Source organism: Leiobunum rupestre, chromosome 3 (assembly GCF_980474605.1).
Source record: "Leiobunum rupestre chromosome 3, qqLeiRupe1.1.hap1, whole genome shotgun sequence".
In the NCBI taxonomy this organism is placed as follows: domain Eukaryota; kingdom Metazoa; phylum Arthropoda; class Arachnida; order Opiliones; family Sclerosomatidae; genus Leiobunum; species Leiobunum rupestre.
In genome coordinates, this window is record NC_143386.1 from 63,677,724 (window position 1) to 63,696,836 (window position 19,113).

General features: G+C 36.8%; 2 protein-coding genes and 1 non-coding gene across 4 annotated transcripts; 1 reads left to right on the plus strand and 2 right to left on the minus strand.

The window, feature by feature from the left end:
* Positions 1-4,602: 4,602 nt before the first annotated feature.
* Positions 4,603-4,794, minus strand: LOC149954189 (U2 spliceosomal RNA). The gene has a single exon (XR_016480159.1). It is a non-coding gene; the product is annotated as a U2 spliceosomal RNA (small nuclear RNA).
* An 8,537-nt stretch (positions 4,795-13,331) lies between these two features.
* Positions 13,332-14,541, plus strand: c12.1 (spliceosome-associated protein CWC15). Of its 2 annotated transcripts, none has more exons than XM_090168965.1 (6): positions 13,332-13,444; positions 13,506-13,636; positions 13,707-13,819; positions 13,888-13,982; positions 14,042-14,140; positions 14,202-14,541. In XM_090168965.1, exons 2-6 carry the CDS (start codon positions 13,506-13,508, stop codon positions 14,430-14,432), a joined length of 669 nt encoding a protein of 222 aa, XP_090025091.1. In that variant the 5' UTR covers positions 13,332-13,444; the 3' UTR covers positions 14,433-14,541. The 2 variants fall into 2 exon arrangements, with proteins under 2 accessions (XP_090025091.1, XP_090025090.1); XM_090168964.1 differs by having other exon boundaries at positions 13,367-13,425; positions 13,488-13,636.
* LOC149954191 (S-adenosyl-L-methionine-dependent tRNA 4-demethylwyosine synthase TYW1-like) lies at positions 14,499-17,273 on the minus strand. The gene has a single exon (XM_090168963.1). The coding sequence runs from the start codon at positions 16,994-16,996 to the stop codon at positions 14,702-14,704; it is 2,295 nt and encodes a 764-aa protein (XP_090025089.1). The 5' UTR covers positions 16,997-17,273; the 3' UTR covers positions 14,499-14,701.
* Positions 17,274-19,113: the final 1,840 nt, after the last annotated feature.

Genomic DNA, 19,113 nt, shown 5'->3' on the forward strand with positions numbered 1-19,113 from the left:
ATCCACGATCCCACGACCCTCTCTTCGGAGGCCTTCTAAGTGATGAAAGGGAAAGTAAGAAATAGCTTTGTGTTTACATCACGAAAACCTTAGTCATGTAGAAAGGGTACTTTCACTTTTGAATAATATCGCGGACTAGGAAACCTTTGAAAGAGAATCGTTCTTTATTGATGGTCGAAAGACGGAGGCAATTTTGATTAGGAACTCGGAGGAAAGAGGTCCGGGAGGTTATTTTTACCATGGTTTGCTCGAGGGGTCAACCATTCGAGAAATTTTGTGGAAATTTGGAAATTAATCTCGACTTCGTAATATAAAAATTCTATAAAATATCAACAATCTATAAAATATAAAAAAATCTATAAAATATCAAAAAATCTATAAAATATCAAAAAATCTAGCAAATATCAAACAATCTAGAAAATATCAAAAAATCTAGAAAATATCAAAAATCTATAAAATATCCAAAATTCTAAAAAATATCCAAAATTCTAAAAAAAATAAAAATCTATCAAATATCCCTAAAACAAAAAATACCCCAGAAGATTTTTAAACCTGTGAAATTTAAATACTAATCGGAAATATTCTTAGAAAAGCAGACATAATCAGAAAAAATCTATAAAATTGTAGAAATATTTAATTCGTATCGTAAAAATGAGTTTATATAATATATAATGCTTTAGAAATCAGGAAAAACTTTGGTAATCAGTAAATAATCAGAAAATCATGGCTCAGACAAAAAGAATCGAGAAAGATTACACGGAAATCTTAAAAATACAAGATTATTTTCCTAATAAAAAAACTGAAAATCGAAAGAAATATTTAGAAATCGACGGAAATCTTTGTCAATAAGAAATCATGCGCACAATTTTGACTTAAGTGGTCGGCCCCTTGGGGTTAGGCACCTTACACGGGCGTTGAGTAATAATCCTCCGATGATGCATTGGCCGACTTTGTTCGACTCGTTGAAAACGGACAAATAAGAGCAGAAGCCTCTAATAGCGATTTATGACGCCGAAAAGCCCACACAAATCATTCTTTCTCCGCCACCGCGGCCCAAAGTATTGGATTCTGATTTATCGCCGTTCCCCCGTTTCGACAGCCGACCGGAATACGTAGATACAATTCTAGCAAACGCACCCCTGATAAACAATAGCAACTTTTAGATTTGATGTACGACTTTTGCGAACTCGGTTACTTAGCAGCGAGGAACAAAGGCCAACTACGCAACTTCCAAGTCGTCCTAGTCAAATATTAACGTCAAAGTTCGCGATAAGTTTACAAATGAGGTCATAGGTCATCGTCGCGATATTGGTAGTGGTGTTCAAATTTACGCATTTATATTTATCAAAAAACAACGATTACCAAAATTTCACTTTTATCAAAAATGTATTAAAAGTTTTCCGTTTCCGTTTCAATTTAGATGACATCGATATATAAGTGTCTTGACAGAAGTTTGCAGGGATTAATTAACCTTGTCAACGAATTTATTTATCAGATAAATTTAATACATATATATCGTTAATATAAATATTTTTTTATTATATTTATCAGTTTAACCGATGAACAAAATTACTCAGGAAAGATGTTTATTATAAATTAAAGTTTTTTACATTGCTTAGAACTTCTTTTTCGAAATAAACGAGAATTTATTTCCTTACAGGCGCCATCTAGTATAAATAAAACAATAAAAACCGAACCTCAAAGGGTTTCCGTCTAAATTTTTGTTTCCCTGTACGCAGATTGTAATTCGACCTATTCGCGAACAATAGAAATAGATAGATGTTTCACTTACATATTTTAATTATATTCAATCTTTTTATTTAAGTAATGTTTAATTCTTATAGCCTCTCTCTCTCTCTCTCGTTGGAGGTATAATAAAAACTTATGGTAAAATAAAAATTATATATAATTATATATATCATATCCATTATCTTCTCATTGTACGTACCTAAATCATATAAAAATATTAATGAAAAACCAGTATTAAAAATTCAAACAAAAGGTACTGTCCTTTCGTTTAAATATTTCTAATTTAAGGTGCCAAAAGGAATTTTCCCCAAAAGGTAAAAGCTCATCTGGATATGCAGCCATTCATTTCCTAGGCACATTCGGGCTTTGAAATTAAACCAAGCGAGTGTTTTTTTTATTCCAAGTTAAAGGGGCGATATCTTAAAACGACTGGGCCGCTTGTCCCCCCCCCCCCCCCAATTTTTAGAAGTCGTAAATTAAATTCCACTCCGTTGAAGTTTGTAAAAGGGGGCTCGAAAAACCCCTCATTTCATCCGGACCCGAAAAAAATCGTAGGGGGGGGATGAACGCAATAAAAAGGGGGGGGGAGACGCCAGTTCAAAATTTATCTCACGGAGTTTAATCCGCGCGGGCATTGGGTAGCTAAAGTCACTTCGTCCCTTACCTCTACCTCACCTAATACCATATCCCCTCGATTAACATCCGTAAACTGTACCCATCTGACACGGTTCCGTCTCCACAATCGGGTGACGAGAAGGGAAGCTCAAGATCGGCGGGGATGGGAGAAGGATGGATGCCGCTCGGGATCAAGAAAGAACGGGCGGGGGGGGGGGAGGGGAGAAACTTCTCGCCATTCCTCCCAGGGGTCGCTTTGTACACTCAAATTTATGTGAAGCAATAACGGCAACTAAAGGTTTTAATTTAACGGTCGTTAAGCTTACCGAAAAGCTTCCTTGTACCCCTCGCACCCTCGCTACTGTCACTTTTTGCTTCTCGGGAGTTATTTCAGTGAGAAATCTTTGCGCAGGGGTAAAAATCCGTAACAAACATTTTAGCGCGCACATACCTTCTCTTCATTGTAGATTTTTTTATTTTATTTTAGTGTCGTTATTGCAAAGTACCAGATTTCTTGGGTCGGCTTTAGTATTTCACAAAATGACCGGATTTGGAAAGTGGGAAAAATAAATTTAGGGAAGATTTTGGTAAGGTAAAAGTAGATTGAATATCATCAATTAAAAATTATATTTCTATACATTAATTTCTATAATAACGTTTAGAATAATTTCTATAATTTTTTCATACAATTTCTATAATTTTTCATATAATTTCTATAATTTTTCATATAATTTCTATAATTTTTTCATATAATTTCTATATCGTTTCCGTATAATTTCTATACCTTTTCGTATACTTTCTATAACGTTTTGAATAATTTCTATAATTTTTTTCATATAATTTTTATAATTTGTTCATATAATTTCTATACCTTTCCGTATAGTTTTTATACCTTTTCGTATAATTTCTATAACGTTTTGAATAATTTCTATAATTTTTTCGTATAATTTCTCAACTTTTATTTGTTTCGTATATTATCTACAGTTTTTCATATAATTTCTACCATATTTTCGTATAATTTCTTAACTTTTATTTGTTTCGTATATTATCTACAGTTTTTCATATAATTTCTACCATATTTTCGTATACTTTCTAAAACTTTTCGTATAAGTTCTATAATTGTTTCGTATCATTTCATTAATTCAAATATTTTAGTTAATTTCATTAATTATAATATTTTAGTTAATTTCATTAATTCTAATATTTTAGTTAATTCCATTAACTCTAATATTTAAGTTAATTTCATTAATTCTAATATTTTAGTTAATTGAAATTTTATTTCATCTAATGTAGAGCGTTTAATTTACTTAAAAAATATTTGATTGATATATTTAATTTTCTAATGAATAAATTTATCATTTTCCTATTTAATCCCTTTGTACCTGTTTAAAATAACGTATTTTGTGCACTTCCGTTATGAGAGGCTAAGGATTTTAGTTACTAAAATACTTGAGTATTTAAAATAAATTAATATAATATTAAAAATTCATTAAAATACGTATTATAAAAATTTAAAAATTGATACCATTCCTTTAATAGTATTCGCTGGATGAATATTTACATAATTAGGCCTAGTGTTTGGTAACCTGGTTCTCAAAATCCGCCAGTGGGGTGAAGACCGACCCTCTCACCCTAGCCAGGTGTACCCTCAACTAGTCCACCGTCTCTCTCCCATCAAAAAATACTAAAACTTCACGCTTAAATATGTATTTATTTAAATATTAAATATTTATATACTCTCTTTTGTTACAACCCCTCGTGATATTTTTTAAGAAAGCGAGTGTGGTATTTTTAATTTCGTCTGTCATGGGGCTGCTCTCCATTTCAAATAATATACAAATTCTAGTTCCGGTGGAGCTAACGACATCTATGGAGAGTCTTTCCAACTTTAAAAAAAAACTTTTGGTGTTACATATTAGACATGCGAATTTGTCGTGCGCCAATTGGGAATATCAATAAAAAATTAATTTATCATATTTTATTTAAAATTGCCGGTCTACTCCGAAATTTATTTTTAATGAGTAATAAATTGATCACATCCTGATATGATAAAGAAATATTAGAGATTCAATAGACTGTAAATTCTTGTCTTAGCAGACGTTATTTGGTAATGACACTGCTACGAACTTCGTTAATTTAAAGTTCAGCTATTATTCTAAATACGGATGAATCATGTATAGAGTCTATTTTTTCGCATTTGGTAAGTGAGAATAGTGTGTTTGATTTGGGATTTATTTAGGGAAGTGGGCCGATCCTGGAGGTACTGCAATAGCAGGCCAACCCGAGGCGGAGGTGGAGCAAGCCCCGAACTCTCCGCCGCCGTTCAAAAATAAGTTTAATATCTTGGGCCCCGATGGGACCCGTATCAGATATTAAGCTGATAAGAACAGATACTACACTTTGATCTTAGCCAAAAGGCCGAGAAGCGATAACCTCCAAAGGGGCCGGCGATTTCGAAAATAACGGCGCGGCGCCAAAAAATCGGGTAAAAGCCTTAAAGGGGAACGGCCAAGCTTTTCCAAATATGGCCTTATTTCCGTATCCAAAGATTAACAAGACCAAGGAGGATTAAGGGAAGGGGAGTTGTATTGAGGCTCCTCTTATGGCTGCATCCGTAGTCAGAGAGCGTGAGACGCCCAGTGGGTGGGAGCGGGAGGAAAACGTATGTAAAATACCGGCTCGCTTTCCTGTTTTGAGCGCCCTCTAGTTCAAAAAACTGTTGAAAGTTATTTCGGTTTTTATTTTGAGAATTTTGCTGCTTCGGTGTTTCGTCGTGAATACGCTAAAAATGTATGTCGACTAGATTTACTTAGTAAATAAAATTCGAATTTTTTTATCACGCGAAGATTAATATCATATAACTAAAGTAAGAGCATTTTCCATTTAAAAAATATTTTGAGTTTTGCAAATTGTTTACTAATTTACGGCATTAGAAAAACAAACACCAAAGCAGCCGAATTCTCAAAATAAAAACCGAAATAACTTTCAACAGTTTTTTTAACTAGAGGGCGCTCAAAACAGGAACGCGAGCCGGTATTTTACATACATTTTCCTCCCGCTCCCACCCACTGGGCGTCTCACGCTCTCTGACTACGGATGCAGCCATAAGAGGAGCCTCAATACAACTCCCCTTCCCTTAATCCTCCTTGACAAGACGTTCAATATACTAACACGTACCTTTTTTTGTCTTGAAAAAATAGCTTTTGGCCCAAAAATTCGAAACGAAAAATAACGCCAGGTGATTATAGGTTTGAATTTTCGCCGCCCTCTTAGGGGCTGCCGTCAGCGCCCCTAACCCCGCATGAGCGATTTGCGAACTATCCTAACTTTTAAAATCGCGCCATTTAGGCTTAGGTCTCTTATAACTGGAACGCGCCGCGCGTGCGAAACATATTTTTTGCGTATTCAGCAGCGCGCGCTTTTACGTTGTTTTTCTGTCTCACCGACTTCTCACCAGGTGTCGCGGCGGACGCGCGCTTTTCGATTTCCCGAAATTTCTTTATTTCATTAAAAATTAACCACCTAATATGTTTTGATGCGGTTTTCGCCATAAATTTTAGTTTTTAATGGGCTATAGGGCTATCTAACTGGTTAAAGCTTGACCGTTCCCCTTTAACGTCCATACCATGATCTTTAAACCCTGAAGGTGGTAATAATTTGCAAAACCGATCAAAACATCCCCTTATTTTTGTTATGTTTGATAATAAAATTTAGATATTATTAATTAGTTCCCCCAGATACTACTTCAATCAAAATAATAGCGATAAATCTACTGGCAAAAACTCCCACAAAATGGAAGATAACGGCCACTACGAGTCGGTGAACGAGAGTTGGGGGATAAGTAAAAGAAAAAAAAAATACTAAGTGGACGAAAAAGCCCTGCAGGCAGTAGTACCGCTTTTACTACTAAACTTTATCAAGTGGGGAGGAATGGTAGGGTGGAAAATCATAAACACAAAAAAAAGACCTCGAAATAGAAGAGCAACTCAGCATCTAGATGGCGCCACTTTGATTACAATTAAAATTAGAACACGCAAACTTTCAAAATATGGCAAAACGTAAACCCGAGCTGGGTAAATAATCAATAACTAATGAAGACGATCGCCTTTATCTAAAACCGATTAAGATTGTAATCCTATAATCTTAGGTGCTTCTCTTCAGACGGAAGCGCTAATTTTAAAATCATTAGAGCGAGTTATATCGTCGACAGACTCCGGCACTATTGGCAATCCCCTCGGGAATACGGCGAACTTCGATCGACGACGCCGAGTACACTACAGTGGCGGCGGATGAGACGACGCCTAATTGGCTGAAGGCTTAGTGGAAGATTTATCCCGGTAGAGGTACAATTCTCGCGGAGTAAGCTGATCTCATCAACACCATCCCAGGATAACTTCTGAAAAGCGTTAGATAGTGCCTAGAGCTGACTGAGTTTAACCGAAATTTAGTTTAGATTTGCGAAACGTTGCTAATCTTGCTGTATTTACAAGTGTACCGTATATAATTTAGCACCAAAAGTGACATAATTACCAAAAGTGTGACAATCCCTGTACTTTCGTATGCTAAAAATTTAATGAATGCTCGACTCGAGATCGACCACATAAAAGACTATTTCTTGTCGCCTTTCTGGGCCTTTGTTTAGTCTATGGTATTATATCGTAGGTAGATGGCGATAGCGTCTCCACAGAACGGCAAAAAATAAAAAAATACATTAACTTTGACCAGTGCTACTTAGCTCATCCGTTCCTCACTAGGAGGCGTTATTTGCTGGTTTTAACTTCCTTCCCTCCCCAAGGCATACTTTCCCTTCTCCCGTCCCAACTTGTATTTCGCTAGTAACATTCATTAAGAAAAAGGTCCGATTGACACACTTTTGGTAATTATGTCACTTTTGATAGCACGTAGATCTCAGTGATGGACATTTATTGTTAAACGGTTGCTCAATCTCACGCGTTTTTGAGCGGGCTCATTTTGGCTCCTCTCATTTTGCTCATTTATAAGTGGAAAAATTTCAAGTGCCTTCTTTTCACTCTTTTTTGAGCTGCGAAAATAGGCACCTTCAATAAAATATCTTCAAGCAAATCGCCAAGAAGTAATGTTTCCGAGAGTCCGGACCTGCAAGATACTGTTTATCTAGTGCTTGTTTGAAATAATGGAAACGTTTCAATAGGCCTTTCCATGAAATATTGGAAACGTTTCAATAGGCCTTTCCATGAAATATTGGAAACGTTTCAATAGGCCTTTCCATGAAATAATGGAAACGTTTCAATAGGCCTTTCCATGAAATAATGGAAACGTTTCAATAGGCCTTTCCGTGAAATAATGGAAACGTTTCAATAGGCCTTTCCATGAAATATTGGAAACGTTTCAATAGGCCTTTCCGTGAAATAATGGAAACGTTTCAATAGGCCTTTCCATGAAATATTGGAAACGTTTCAATAGGCCTTTCCATGAAATAATGGAAACGTTTCAATAGGCTTTTCCTTGAAATAATGGAAACGTTTCAATAGGCCTTTCCATGAAATAATGGAAACGTTTCAATAGGCTTTTCCGTGAAATAATGGAAACGTTTCAATAGGCCTTTCCATGAAATAATGGAAACGTTTCAATAGGCCTTTCCGTGAAATAATGGAAACGTTTCAATAGGCCTTTCCATGAAATATTGGAAACGTTTCAATAGGCCTTTCCGTGAAATAATGGAAACGTTTCAATAGGCCTTTCCATGAAATATTGGAAACGTTTCAATAGGCCTTTCCATGAAATAATGGAAACGTTTCACCTGTACGGTATGCAACAAGCATTTCCTTTAACCATGTAGATTTGTTTGACATAATAAGGCTTAGCAAAAACACGACGTTCTGTTTACCGGTGAAACGTTTCCATTATTTCAACAAGCACCAAATAAACAGAAACTTGCCAGTCCTGACTCTGGGAAATATTACTTCTTGGCGATTTCCTTGAAGAAGTTTTATTGAAGCGCCTATTGCGCTCTTTTTAAAAGAAATTTTTCAGTTTCCCGTTCACAATGACAAAAACAGCTCAAAATAAGACGCGCTGTAGATCAAGTGGTTTGAGTCACGTGACCGAAGAGGAGAAGTTACCTGAATTTTTCAAACGATTCTGCGAACCTTTAACCAACAAGTAAATTAAATACTCAGCGCCTCTAGAAACCAAATAGCAAAGTTCCAAAACGTTTCTAGACAAAAAGAGGAATTTTTACACTCGAAGAAATAAGCATGCATGCCTACAGAATCTAGCATGCGCTTGGGGTAACGAGAAAAGGGGATAAAGGGTTCGTACCCCATCGCAAAAGTTAATGATCCCGGTTGCCCCCAACGTCAGGGCCCAGTCTAGCAAAGCCTATTTATTGGCTCGCGCTCCGCTGAAGCCAAGTCAGCATGGGAAACCAACAGCAGCCCAATCTGTGATCAGTGCTAAGGCTAGTAGGATACCCTAGGCGTTCTACTGCCAACTTCAATTGACTTAATAGCCAATAATAGTGTATGTGACTGCCGAAACTTGATAGCGGGTTAAACGCTAGGCTAGCTATGGCTACGGTTGCAGTGAGGACTAGAAACGCGAGTTAAAATCGTCTTTAGGCGCGAGAAGCTCAGTTAGGCTAGTAGAACTCGTTTATGGGACTGCAGCGCCATCGTCGGCGATTTTTCGCAGTTCGTAAAGCATAACCCACCCTTCACCAGTTTTTCTCCGAATATCCAAGAAATAGTTCTGTTCGTATTAGATACTGAATATTTTAATAACCATCTTCATTTTGCAGGTAGCCGCGCAGAGCTGCCAATATTTAATAATTCCATAGACAAAATACCAATTGTTAACAAGGAGTATTCGTATTTACCAGCCATTCTAACGTATTGCAAGATTTTATTGATATACGTTGCACGAACAGAACCCTATCTTACATGTAGATTGTCTCATTTCTTATATCGTTCTGTACGGGACAGCCATAAGCCCCTATAACTCCTTCTTTTGCTGAATAGTCAAAGACCTGTCGTTGGAAACTATTTCTTTCCGGTTGGAGTTTTGAAATTTTTAATGTTTAGGCTTAGCTTTTGTTTTTAGTTTAGTTGGAGGCCAGATTCCCTGCGCGGGACTGATGATCTCCAAATAGAGCTGGAAATTCTGGCTATTTTAATTCAATTTTAATTGTTTTTTTACTCGAAGATCTATTTGGTCCGAGTTTCGCGTTTTAATGTTATTCTCGAAAACCTATTGGTCCGTGGATTTCATCAGTTTTGCCCCCTTTTTATTATGGACGTTTCTACCTTTTCGCAAGTGACCATGCATGGGGTAATTTTTCTTATTGCTAAAAAGAACGACTGCGCATGCGCTATCCTCTCTGTAAAAAAGCAGAACCCTATATTTGCCGCATTTATTTTGTGTAAATGTGCCTCTCTCTGTTCTTATGCGATAGAAAAATCCATGCATGATTTTTTATTTTTAGTCGCGAAAGTGGCCGAGGAAAGTAAAGTTTTCGAGCTTACCGACAAATCGGATTCTTTATACATTGAAATGTAATAAAATAAAGATATTCTGTCGGGGTATAATGATAGGGAAATTGTTAAGGGAGATGGGATATAGGACTAATAACTATAACCAAAAGTGACATAATTACCAAAAGTGTGTCAAACGGACCTATTTCTGAATCAATGTTACGAGCGAAATGCAAGTTGGGAGGGGAGAAGGGAAAGTATGCCTTGGGGAGGGAAGGAAGTTAAAACCAGCAAATAACGCCTCCTAGTGAGGAACGGCAGAATTAAGTAGCAGTGGTCAAAGCTACTGTATTTTTTATTTTTCGTCGTTCTGTGGAGATGCTATCGCCATCTACCTACAATATAATACCATAGACTAAAAAAAGGTCCAGAAAAGTGACAATAAATAGTCTTTTATGTGGTCGATCTCGAGTCGAGCATTCATTAAACCTTTACCATACGACAGTCATAGAAATCTCATAGGTAACTAGAATGCTGCCGCCTACGGCCGAGCTTGACGCCAGTTCACATTGAGAGGCCGTAGAGTGGTTCCGCCAAGGAGGATAATAATCCTCCTTGGTTCCGTTACTATAGCGGGAGATAGGTTACGTCATTCTCTCCGGTGACATTAAATTCTTGGCAGAACCGCTCTTTGAGCTCTGATTGGCTGAGATCTGGCGTCGTCTGCCACGGCGTTTGGGCCATTTGCCAGTTACACGGCAGCATTCTAGTTACCTATGAGATTTCTATGACGAGAGTACAGTGTGTCAGAATTTATAGCCCGGTGTACCTAGTGACAGAGACCGCAAGAGGGAAATTTTAAGATATCAAATGTGGAAGGCTGGAAGCCCTGCTATGGTTTCAACCTCCATAATTAAAAATATTCAATTGGCAAATAATTTTATTCCAAAACATTGTTAAATAGAAAATATCAACGTCAAACTCTTGGAAACTAACTCAGTTCTGTTCTCCATAATAAATAAATTAATAAGCTAAGTCTAAAATCCTGGGTTCGTTGGTGGTCAGCTAAGAAAATGGAAAAATTCGCAAAGGAGAGCGAAATTGCGCCACGTGGCTATACCATTATTAAATAATATTATAATAATCCATGGCTATACCAAGGCAAGGTTCTTACAAGCGGCATTGATACCAAGGATAATTAGGTTTTCGCGCTGTATAAAATCCTCCATGGAAAACCAACTTTCGACTTGTAGAAGAACAAATAGTTCCAAACAACTTTAATAAGTCGATCCTAGCCAGTCAGCATTACTAGCGAGTCTCAGCGGAAAACGTGGCGCCATCTCTAGATTCAATGTTGAACTATTGATTATCAAAGCTCTTTCGACTCAAGAAACTGTCTAGAGATGGCGATAGTGTTATTGAAAGCGAGTTGAATCTGTTGATATATTTTTATCAAGATAGGGTGGGATCCGTCCTTTGTTCATTAATTTCAGAAATTCGCCCTTTTTAACAAATGAACAGTACTGTGGTGGAACCAGGTGGTAGAAATTTTAAAGGGGCACCATAACCTATACAAGGAGGCCCAAAAAATTCTAAATTAATGAAAACCTTTAAGCCTTTTAAAATCCCCAAAATGGTCCTGAAGTTCACGATGGGTAATTTTTCGGTGGATTATTAATCTCAGATTACATTTATTTCTAGGATTGTTTGTACTGTTAGTACAAGTCGTTGTCACTAGGTGACGCCACTCTCCCAGCATCTTGTTTGTATGTTTTCTCAAGTTATGTATCACGATTCAATAAAAACAAATGTTTTTTATCAGTTATAATTTTTTTGGGCATTCGAAATTAGCCTTTTCAGTTTACATAGAGCCTCGTAGTGGCAAATGCGAGAAGCTCATGAACTGCTGGATTTTCTTCTACTAAGCAGACGATTTTTCAATAAAGCGTCTGCTTAGCAGACGAAAATCCAGCAGTTCATGAGCTTCTTGCATTTGCCACTACGTGGCTCTATGTAAACTGAAAAGGCTAATTGACCGCATAAGAATAGCTATTACTTCCTAACTAAACCTTTAAACTTCAATATCCAAAATCTTTTGAATATTCAATGAAATGAACCATATGTAACATAATTCCTCATAAGTTATCCAAAAAAGCATTTTCTTTCATGAAACCTTGCTCACTGGCAGGCGCGGTTCTAGAAATGTATTCTAAGGTGGGCCCATACTTCAGGAAATAATAGGGGGTGGGGGAGGAAATTGAATGGAAGTTTACATTAATTATAATTTTTTGAGTGGGCACGGGGCCACCCCCTAGAACCGCGTCTGTTCACCGGAGATGACATAATTCACTTCCAACCCGTGACGAATAACGCGTCATCAGCTTAACTGATGGGAAACAGAAGATACGTTCGCGTCATCTGCAAATAGACTGGAGAATGCATGTTTAACCGTCGGTGCTAAACTGTTGATGTAAATGGCAAACAGTAGAGGAGCTAGTACTGATCCCTGTGGAGCTCCACTGGTCACAGGGCATGATGGAGAGCTTGTTCCTCTTATGACTACTTTCTTAGAGCGACCGGTTAGGAAAGCCTTGATCCAGCGAAGGGGCTTCTCATCTATACCAGCGGCACTCAGGCGTTCAAACAGTTTGTATGTGGTACTTGATCGAAAGCCTTCTGGATGTCCACATTGGTTCCTGGTACTCGCAACCGAGTACTTGCAGTTTTCGACAACCCGCACAACACAATTTGCAACACGTTTGTACACCTGAGTACTAATTTTCGAAAGACGTTCTCTGATTTCCATTGATTTATCGCAATAATTCGGTGATTTCCAGTGATTTTTTAAATGATTTATCTTGATTACCAACAACTGAACACTTGGGCTATTCTTAATGTTTTTCAAACGCAATGGTTCATGATCTAGTTTTCCCCGGCACGAGAGAGGGCAATTATAGAAAACGTTCCATATGCCTATGGCGCTGAACGACACCAGTTTTACGGAACCATTGGGATACCGTCTATTTGATTGTCTCGTAAAGGGAGGAGCAAACTGGTAGATCGATTCAAAGTAGTCTATCTCCCAAAGTATAAATAAATAAATTCATTTTTGGTTAAACCTTACTCATTTATCCGTGAAATTATTAAGCATACCATGCATGACAATCCTGTTAAAATATCGTGTTCATGTTCAACATGTAAGCTTCCGAAAACCGCCGCTTGAGGGAAATAGAAATAACGTCCATTATAATGTTACTTTTGCTATCATAATTGTACAACATAAAAAGTAATAAGATCATTACCCATAAAATGAAACAATTCATAATTGAGAAAGTCTGCCATCTATTTTATTCCCACAAATTATAAAAATGCGTTTGTAGGTTACGAGATTTAATAAAGATATAAAATATTGGTAACATTATACAACCTGTAAACAACTATTTAATTACTTTTTACTGTACAAAATTCAGTTATTCTAATGTCACACTCACAGATGGCAATAGCTCCTCAGGATTATTTTGAACTCGCTCTTTACTGCCGTGCTGCTATCTACGTATGAAAGTTTTAGCTAAAATGGCGATCATTTCTTATTAAAAGCGTGTTAAGCCTAGTAAATAAAGAAAACGAGTGTATTAAGAATAAAACTATTTTAATAATTGATTTTAATCTAAGTTTGGCCACAAATTTGAGATGACTACAGCTGCTAGACCAACATTTGAGCCAGCAAGAGGAGGAGGGGGTCGTGGTGAAAAAGATTTAAGCGCCTTATCCAAGCAATATTCTAGTAGGGATTTACCTGGACATACAAAGTTAAAATACAGGTTAGGGTCAAACCAATATTATTAAATACACAAAATTTGTATCATACTAAAGTTAAGACTATGCTTTAAGACAACCTGGCCAAGGAACGAGTGATGAACTCAAAGAAAAGGATTTCCGCCGGGACTTGGAGGAGAGGGAAAGGACAATCATACGAGAACGGGATGGGAGAAGAGCCAATAGAGGTGTCTTCACGTTCTATAAAATATAAAGTAATTCTTTAACAGTTGTGTAATATATTGTTCTTCAATAGAATCAAGCAGTGGTAATAGCAGTAGCGGAGTTAAAAAACCAAGAATAGAACCTATAACAGCGTCTAATTTGGACGCTGATGATCCATTGGACGAAGTAAAATCAAAAAGGTTTTATGTATTGGTACAAATTTTACAAAAATGTTGTTTATGCAGGAAGAAGATAGTGATGAAGACAGTGAAGATGACACTGCAGAGCTAATGGCAGAATTAAACAGGATTAAGAAAGAAAGAGCCATGGAAGAAGCTAAAAAAGTAGGAATTCTTTCTGGTAGAAAATTTGCGTAACCATTCCAATTTCATATTTCCTTTTCAGGAAGCCGAACGCAAAGTTCAAGAAGAAAGAATTCGAATGGAAAATATTCTAAGTGGAAATCCTTTACTGACTGGAACAAAAGCAGACTTTAAAGTTAAAAGAAGATGGGATGATGATGTGGTGTTTAAAAACTGTGCTCGAGGTGATAGTGACAAAAAAGATAAACCCTTCATAAACGACGCTTTGCGATCTGAATTCCATAAAAAGTTCATGGAGAAATATGTTAAATAAACTACTTCGTATATATCATTGCAATCTAATATTTTTTCTTTTGCAACAATCTTTATTGAACTTTTAAAAATTTCCAAATGTGTAAATTTATTCAACGTCCTTTTGTGATGAAAAATAAAAGTGGAAAAATGTGTACTTCATACTATATTTTTATAATACGTATTTTACTTTACGTCAAAAAAAAACTGATACAACTAATCTAAAAGTCTACTAATTTGTTAAAAATGTGTAGCAGAGTAAAAGACTAATTAATCATCAAAAAAACAATCTCAACATCCACCAATGTCTTTCTTGCTTTTCCGAAACACTCTGGTTTCAATGGGATCGAACCCTCTTTCAGTTGCCCCAAAAACAGCCCACGATGGTGTTTCAGCTACGTAATCCAGAGATGTGAATTTATTCTTTCCATCCGAATCCCAAAAGCTTTTCACCAGCTGGTGAAATTTTTCATAATCAATCCAAGTATTCCATTTTCCATTAATGCGAAATTTTTTATGAGCTAATAGGACGCAGTTAGAATGTTCGTGTTCCGCAGCAATTTCGTAGTCTTCTATAAGATCCGCAAGTTTCTGAACGAAGCTTAAAACTTCTTCGTGCCATGGGATGTTTTCCATTGTTAAAGTACTAGCTTTCGAAGTTCCACAGTAGGTGACTCCTTTGACTTCTATAAGATCAGGTCGACCCAATTTCACCAAATTTGCATATCCTTCCATTTCATCCGTATTCCAAGCTTTGACCAAGGTAAGTCTGTAAACTGTGCGTTGTCCTTTGGCCGACAGAGCTTTCAGACTGTCCAGGAATCTGGTCCAGAAGTCTTTGAACAATGGGCGGTCTATTTTCTTCAGGCTTTCTTTGTTGCTGGCATCAATTGAAACGTACAATTGCGTTACTGGATCAAGATTGGTTATAGCCTCTGGAAACTGGGCATTGGTGACTAGGAAAGTTGAAATGCCCTTTCCATGTAATAGACGGACAAATTTATTGATTTCAGGGTACATAATTGGTTCTCCAACCAAAGACAAGGCACAGTGTTGAACTTTCATTCCTTCAGCTAGTCGTTCAGGCAATACCCCGGGCACTCCTTTAAATTCATTTATCATTTTGTAGTGATTCTGCAAGGCTCCATCAAAAACTACTTCCGCTTCATCCATCTTCCAACGCCATTCCGTACCAACTGGATTTGAATGATGTCTCCAGCAAAATACGCATTTGTTAGCGCAAGCTAAGCTGGGTGTTGTTTCCATACATCTGTGACTTTCAATTCCGTAAAAAGTGTGCTTATAACAGCCTCCTCTTCCTCTTAGCATCGATTTTGTCCAACGACAAAGCTTGACTCCGGAATGACTCCCAATGAGCTTGTATCCTTGTTTGGTCAGTTCTTTCCTTAGCAACGGAGTGATCATTTCTTTAGGTTCCACCGGCACTGTCTCCAATTGGTTCTTCAACATTGGCTTCTTCATTTTTTGAACCATTGATCCCAATTCTTCAACATCCATGATATCTTTTTCATCCTCATCATCATTGTCGTCACTTTCTTCCAGAAAATCGTGTTCATTTAAGAGAAATTCCTCATCTTTGTTTGTTGTTGATTGAACTTGGCTCGGTGGTAATTTTGCGGTCTCATTTAACAGGTTAGCTAAGACGTAACATTCCCATTTCTCGTAATCAGCTTCCATGCCCCCATTCAAACTTTTTTGAACATTTTCATCAGCTAATTTTATTTCAATTTCACTCTCAGCACTCAATTCATCCAGCCATTGTCCCAGGTTAATAGCAGTTTTGTTGAAATTGTCCCCGTATTCGGAGTTACCTAAGCCCAAGATGCAATACTTCATTCCTTCTAATAGCTTCTTTGAAACTCTGAAATCGCAGCTTGCATCTTGGAGCCATTTGCAGAACCAAAGACAACTGTCAGGTGGGCTACCATCCACGTAGGTAGAAATGATAAAAACGCATAATTTGTTCCTTTGGCTCTCACGTGCAAGATTTTCATCTGGTTCATAGTCTTTCAAATTAATGACAGCAACTTTGAAATTTTGAGCCCTTATTTTTTTAGCGAGCGTCTCACTAAAGTGCTTTGCTTTTCCTGTTTGAGTGCCAAAGAAAATAGTCACTCTCTTCTCTTTTTCAATGTAAGTTAGTTCACTTACAGCATGATCAGAGGCCTCTTCGCTTGAAGAGACAACCTCATTTTGGTCGTATTCGTCAGAAGAAGAAGGCAAGACTTGTTCGGCAATATCTGCTGGTAGATCCAGACCCAATCTCTCTCTTCTGGAAAGTCTCGGTAGATCTTCATTTGGCAGCAAAAGCTCTCGATCTTCAAGGCGGATTTCTTCCTGCCGAACTTCTTTGATGTCAACCTCTGTGCCTGTCACGATACCCTCTTCCGTGAAATGTACATTCCTTAGAACGTACGATCTGAAGAACAAGTAGACGACGATTCCAGTAGTCAGGGATATCAAGAAGAGACTTGTTGCATTGCTTATTTCGGGGAGACCCACCATCGCCGAGGTTTTCGAACTGAAGCCTTGAAACGCTTGTGCCGCGAATAAATTAGCAGCCATTTTTTAATAATTTGGGTAACTGAGAACTTTTTATTCAACAATTATTAAAGACGAATTTAGAACGATGTGACTCAGATTTAGGTTGTTACATACCATTATCGATCGAAATTTCATTTAAAAATAACATGGAAACCAACCATTTGCAAAGGGCCACGAGTTGGTAAGCAGACATCAAAAATGCCAAATTGTGATTGGCTCCGAGCCTTCACCGTCCTCGACAATCGATGCAAACCACAAAACCCGCCAAATCCGAACAATTAAATATATTCACTCTTTATTATAATAATTTTATATCTTGTTTATATTGTATCCAAACAAGTAATCAAATTATAAAAAAGGATACATTTTCAAATCCCAAACTATCATAATACGTAAAATACATAAAAGAGATGACGCGGCGCAACAGGCTAAAAAAGGAACAACTAGATCAATAAAATCGACTGAAACAGAAAGTAAAATCGATATCGCCCTTGAAACGCCCCTGGTGGTAGTGGTAGTTAGGAAAAAAAAAGAACACCAAAAACGAAAATACTAATTAAATCTATTCAGATAATCATTTCTTCAGAATGCCAAAATACAACAAATTAAAAAAAAACATAAAAAGTTTTTGATAAAGCAGTGGCGGGTGGAAATTATTATACATCTGGAGAATTTAGAATTCAAATATCCGTTGGAAGGAAGTGGAGTGTGAGCAAAAAAGAGGAAACCAAGTAGAAAAACCAAAATCTGGCGGATTCCTCGCTCGGAAACTCCAACCAGGGATGGAAGGGCCCACGCAAACACCAGGGCTCTCCTTTAATCAAATAAATTAATTCACGCTCAGTTTCATTCCCGAAATTTGATTTAAAAAGCCGGCAGAATAAGGCGCCTGTTCAATTCCTCTTCTATCTCTTTACTTTTCCGTGGAACTTCTTATCAAAATATTGTAAATGATTTTTCTGCTTTCATTGCCACCGAAAGAGAAATGTTTTATCTAGGCCTAATTGAACTTAAAATTCTCCATGCGTGAATTAGTTTAGTAGCTGGAATAATAAAATGAATACACTTGAAAATTTAAATAGCTTGATTCAAATTTCATTTGTAGCAAAAGTATATAAGCTACTCTTGCCTGAGAAGTATTCATTTGGGCTGTGAAATTTAAAAAAAAATCTCGGCTTACGATGTAAAATGTAAAAATTGCATAGGGATATTTCCTTTTATTGAAATTACTTTTTACGGTTCTAATAGTTTCAGAAAGTCACATGTATGGCAGTGGTGTTACGAGGGGGGAACAGGGGACAAATTCCCCCACCTTTTTTACTTTTATTCAAAAAATTTCTGGGTACGCCACTGATGTATGACATATTTCCTCCACGCGAAACGTATTTTGGAATACGTAAATGTTTCGAGATAATAACATTATTAGTATAGGGAGTTTTGCACTTCACTCTCAGAGATAACTTATATATCTCTGCTAATACGTGTCTTATCTATTTCCTTATATTGCTGTTGTTATTTGCTTGAAGGTTGAAAATGCATCATCATAGGCTTCAGGTATTTTTTTCTAAATATGTTTGGGAACAAAACATGGATCTGGGAAAATAGTTCTTTTTATAAAATAACCTTGGCCATCTTGTTGAAATGTTGCCTCCGCGCTTCAGCTGTGGATCCGTTTTCTCTCCCACTAAAGAGCTTATGAACTCATTCTTAGGGATTGGCTGAACTATTCCAGGGCAACATTTCAACAAGTTGGGCAAGCGTGAAGACATTTTATAAAATCAACTATTGGTTTATAAAGATATAAATATAGAAATCACAGGAAAATAGTGATAATAGATAGGAAAGTTTTTTACACATGTTTTAACTGGGAATCATAGGAAAATAGTGATAATTAACTGTAAATCATAGGGAAATAGTGATAATTAACTGGTAATCACACGCAAATAGTTATAATTCACTGTAAATCATAGGGAAATAGTGAGAATTAACTGGAAATAACACGCAAATAGTTATATGTAACAGGAAATCACAGGGAAATAGTGAGAATTAACTGGAAATATCACGCAAATAGTTATAATTAACTGCGAATCATAGGGAAATAGTGATAATAACTGTAAATCATAGGGAAAGTGATAATT

Coding starts and splice junctions, on each gene's coding strand:
- LOC149954191 (XM_090168963.1), bottom strand. CDS start 16,996: ATGGCTGCTAATTTATTCGCGGCACAAGCGTTTCAAGGCTTCAGTTCG.
- c12.1 (XM_090168965.1), top strand. CDS start 13,506: ATGACTACAGCTGCTAGACCAACATTTGAGCCAGCAAGAGGAGGAGGG. Junction 13,820..13,887: donor TGGGAGAAGAGCCAATAGAG/GTGTCTTCACGT, acceptor GTTCTTCAATAG/AATCAAGCAGTGGTAATAGC. Junction 13,983..14,041: donor CTGATGATCCATTGGACGAA/GTAAAATCAAAA, acceptor TTGTTTATGCAG/GAAGAAGATAGTGATGAAGA.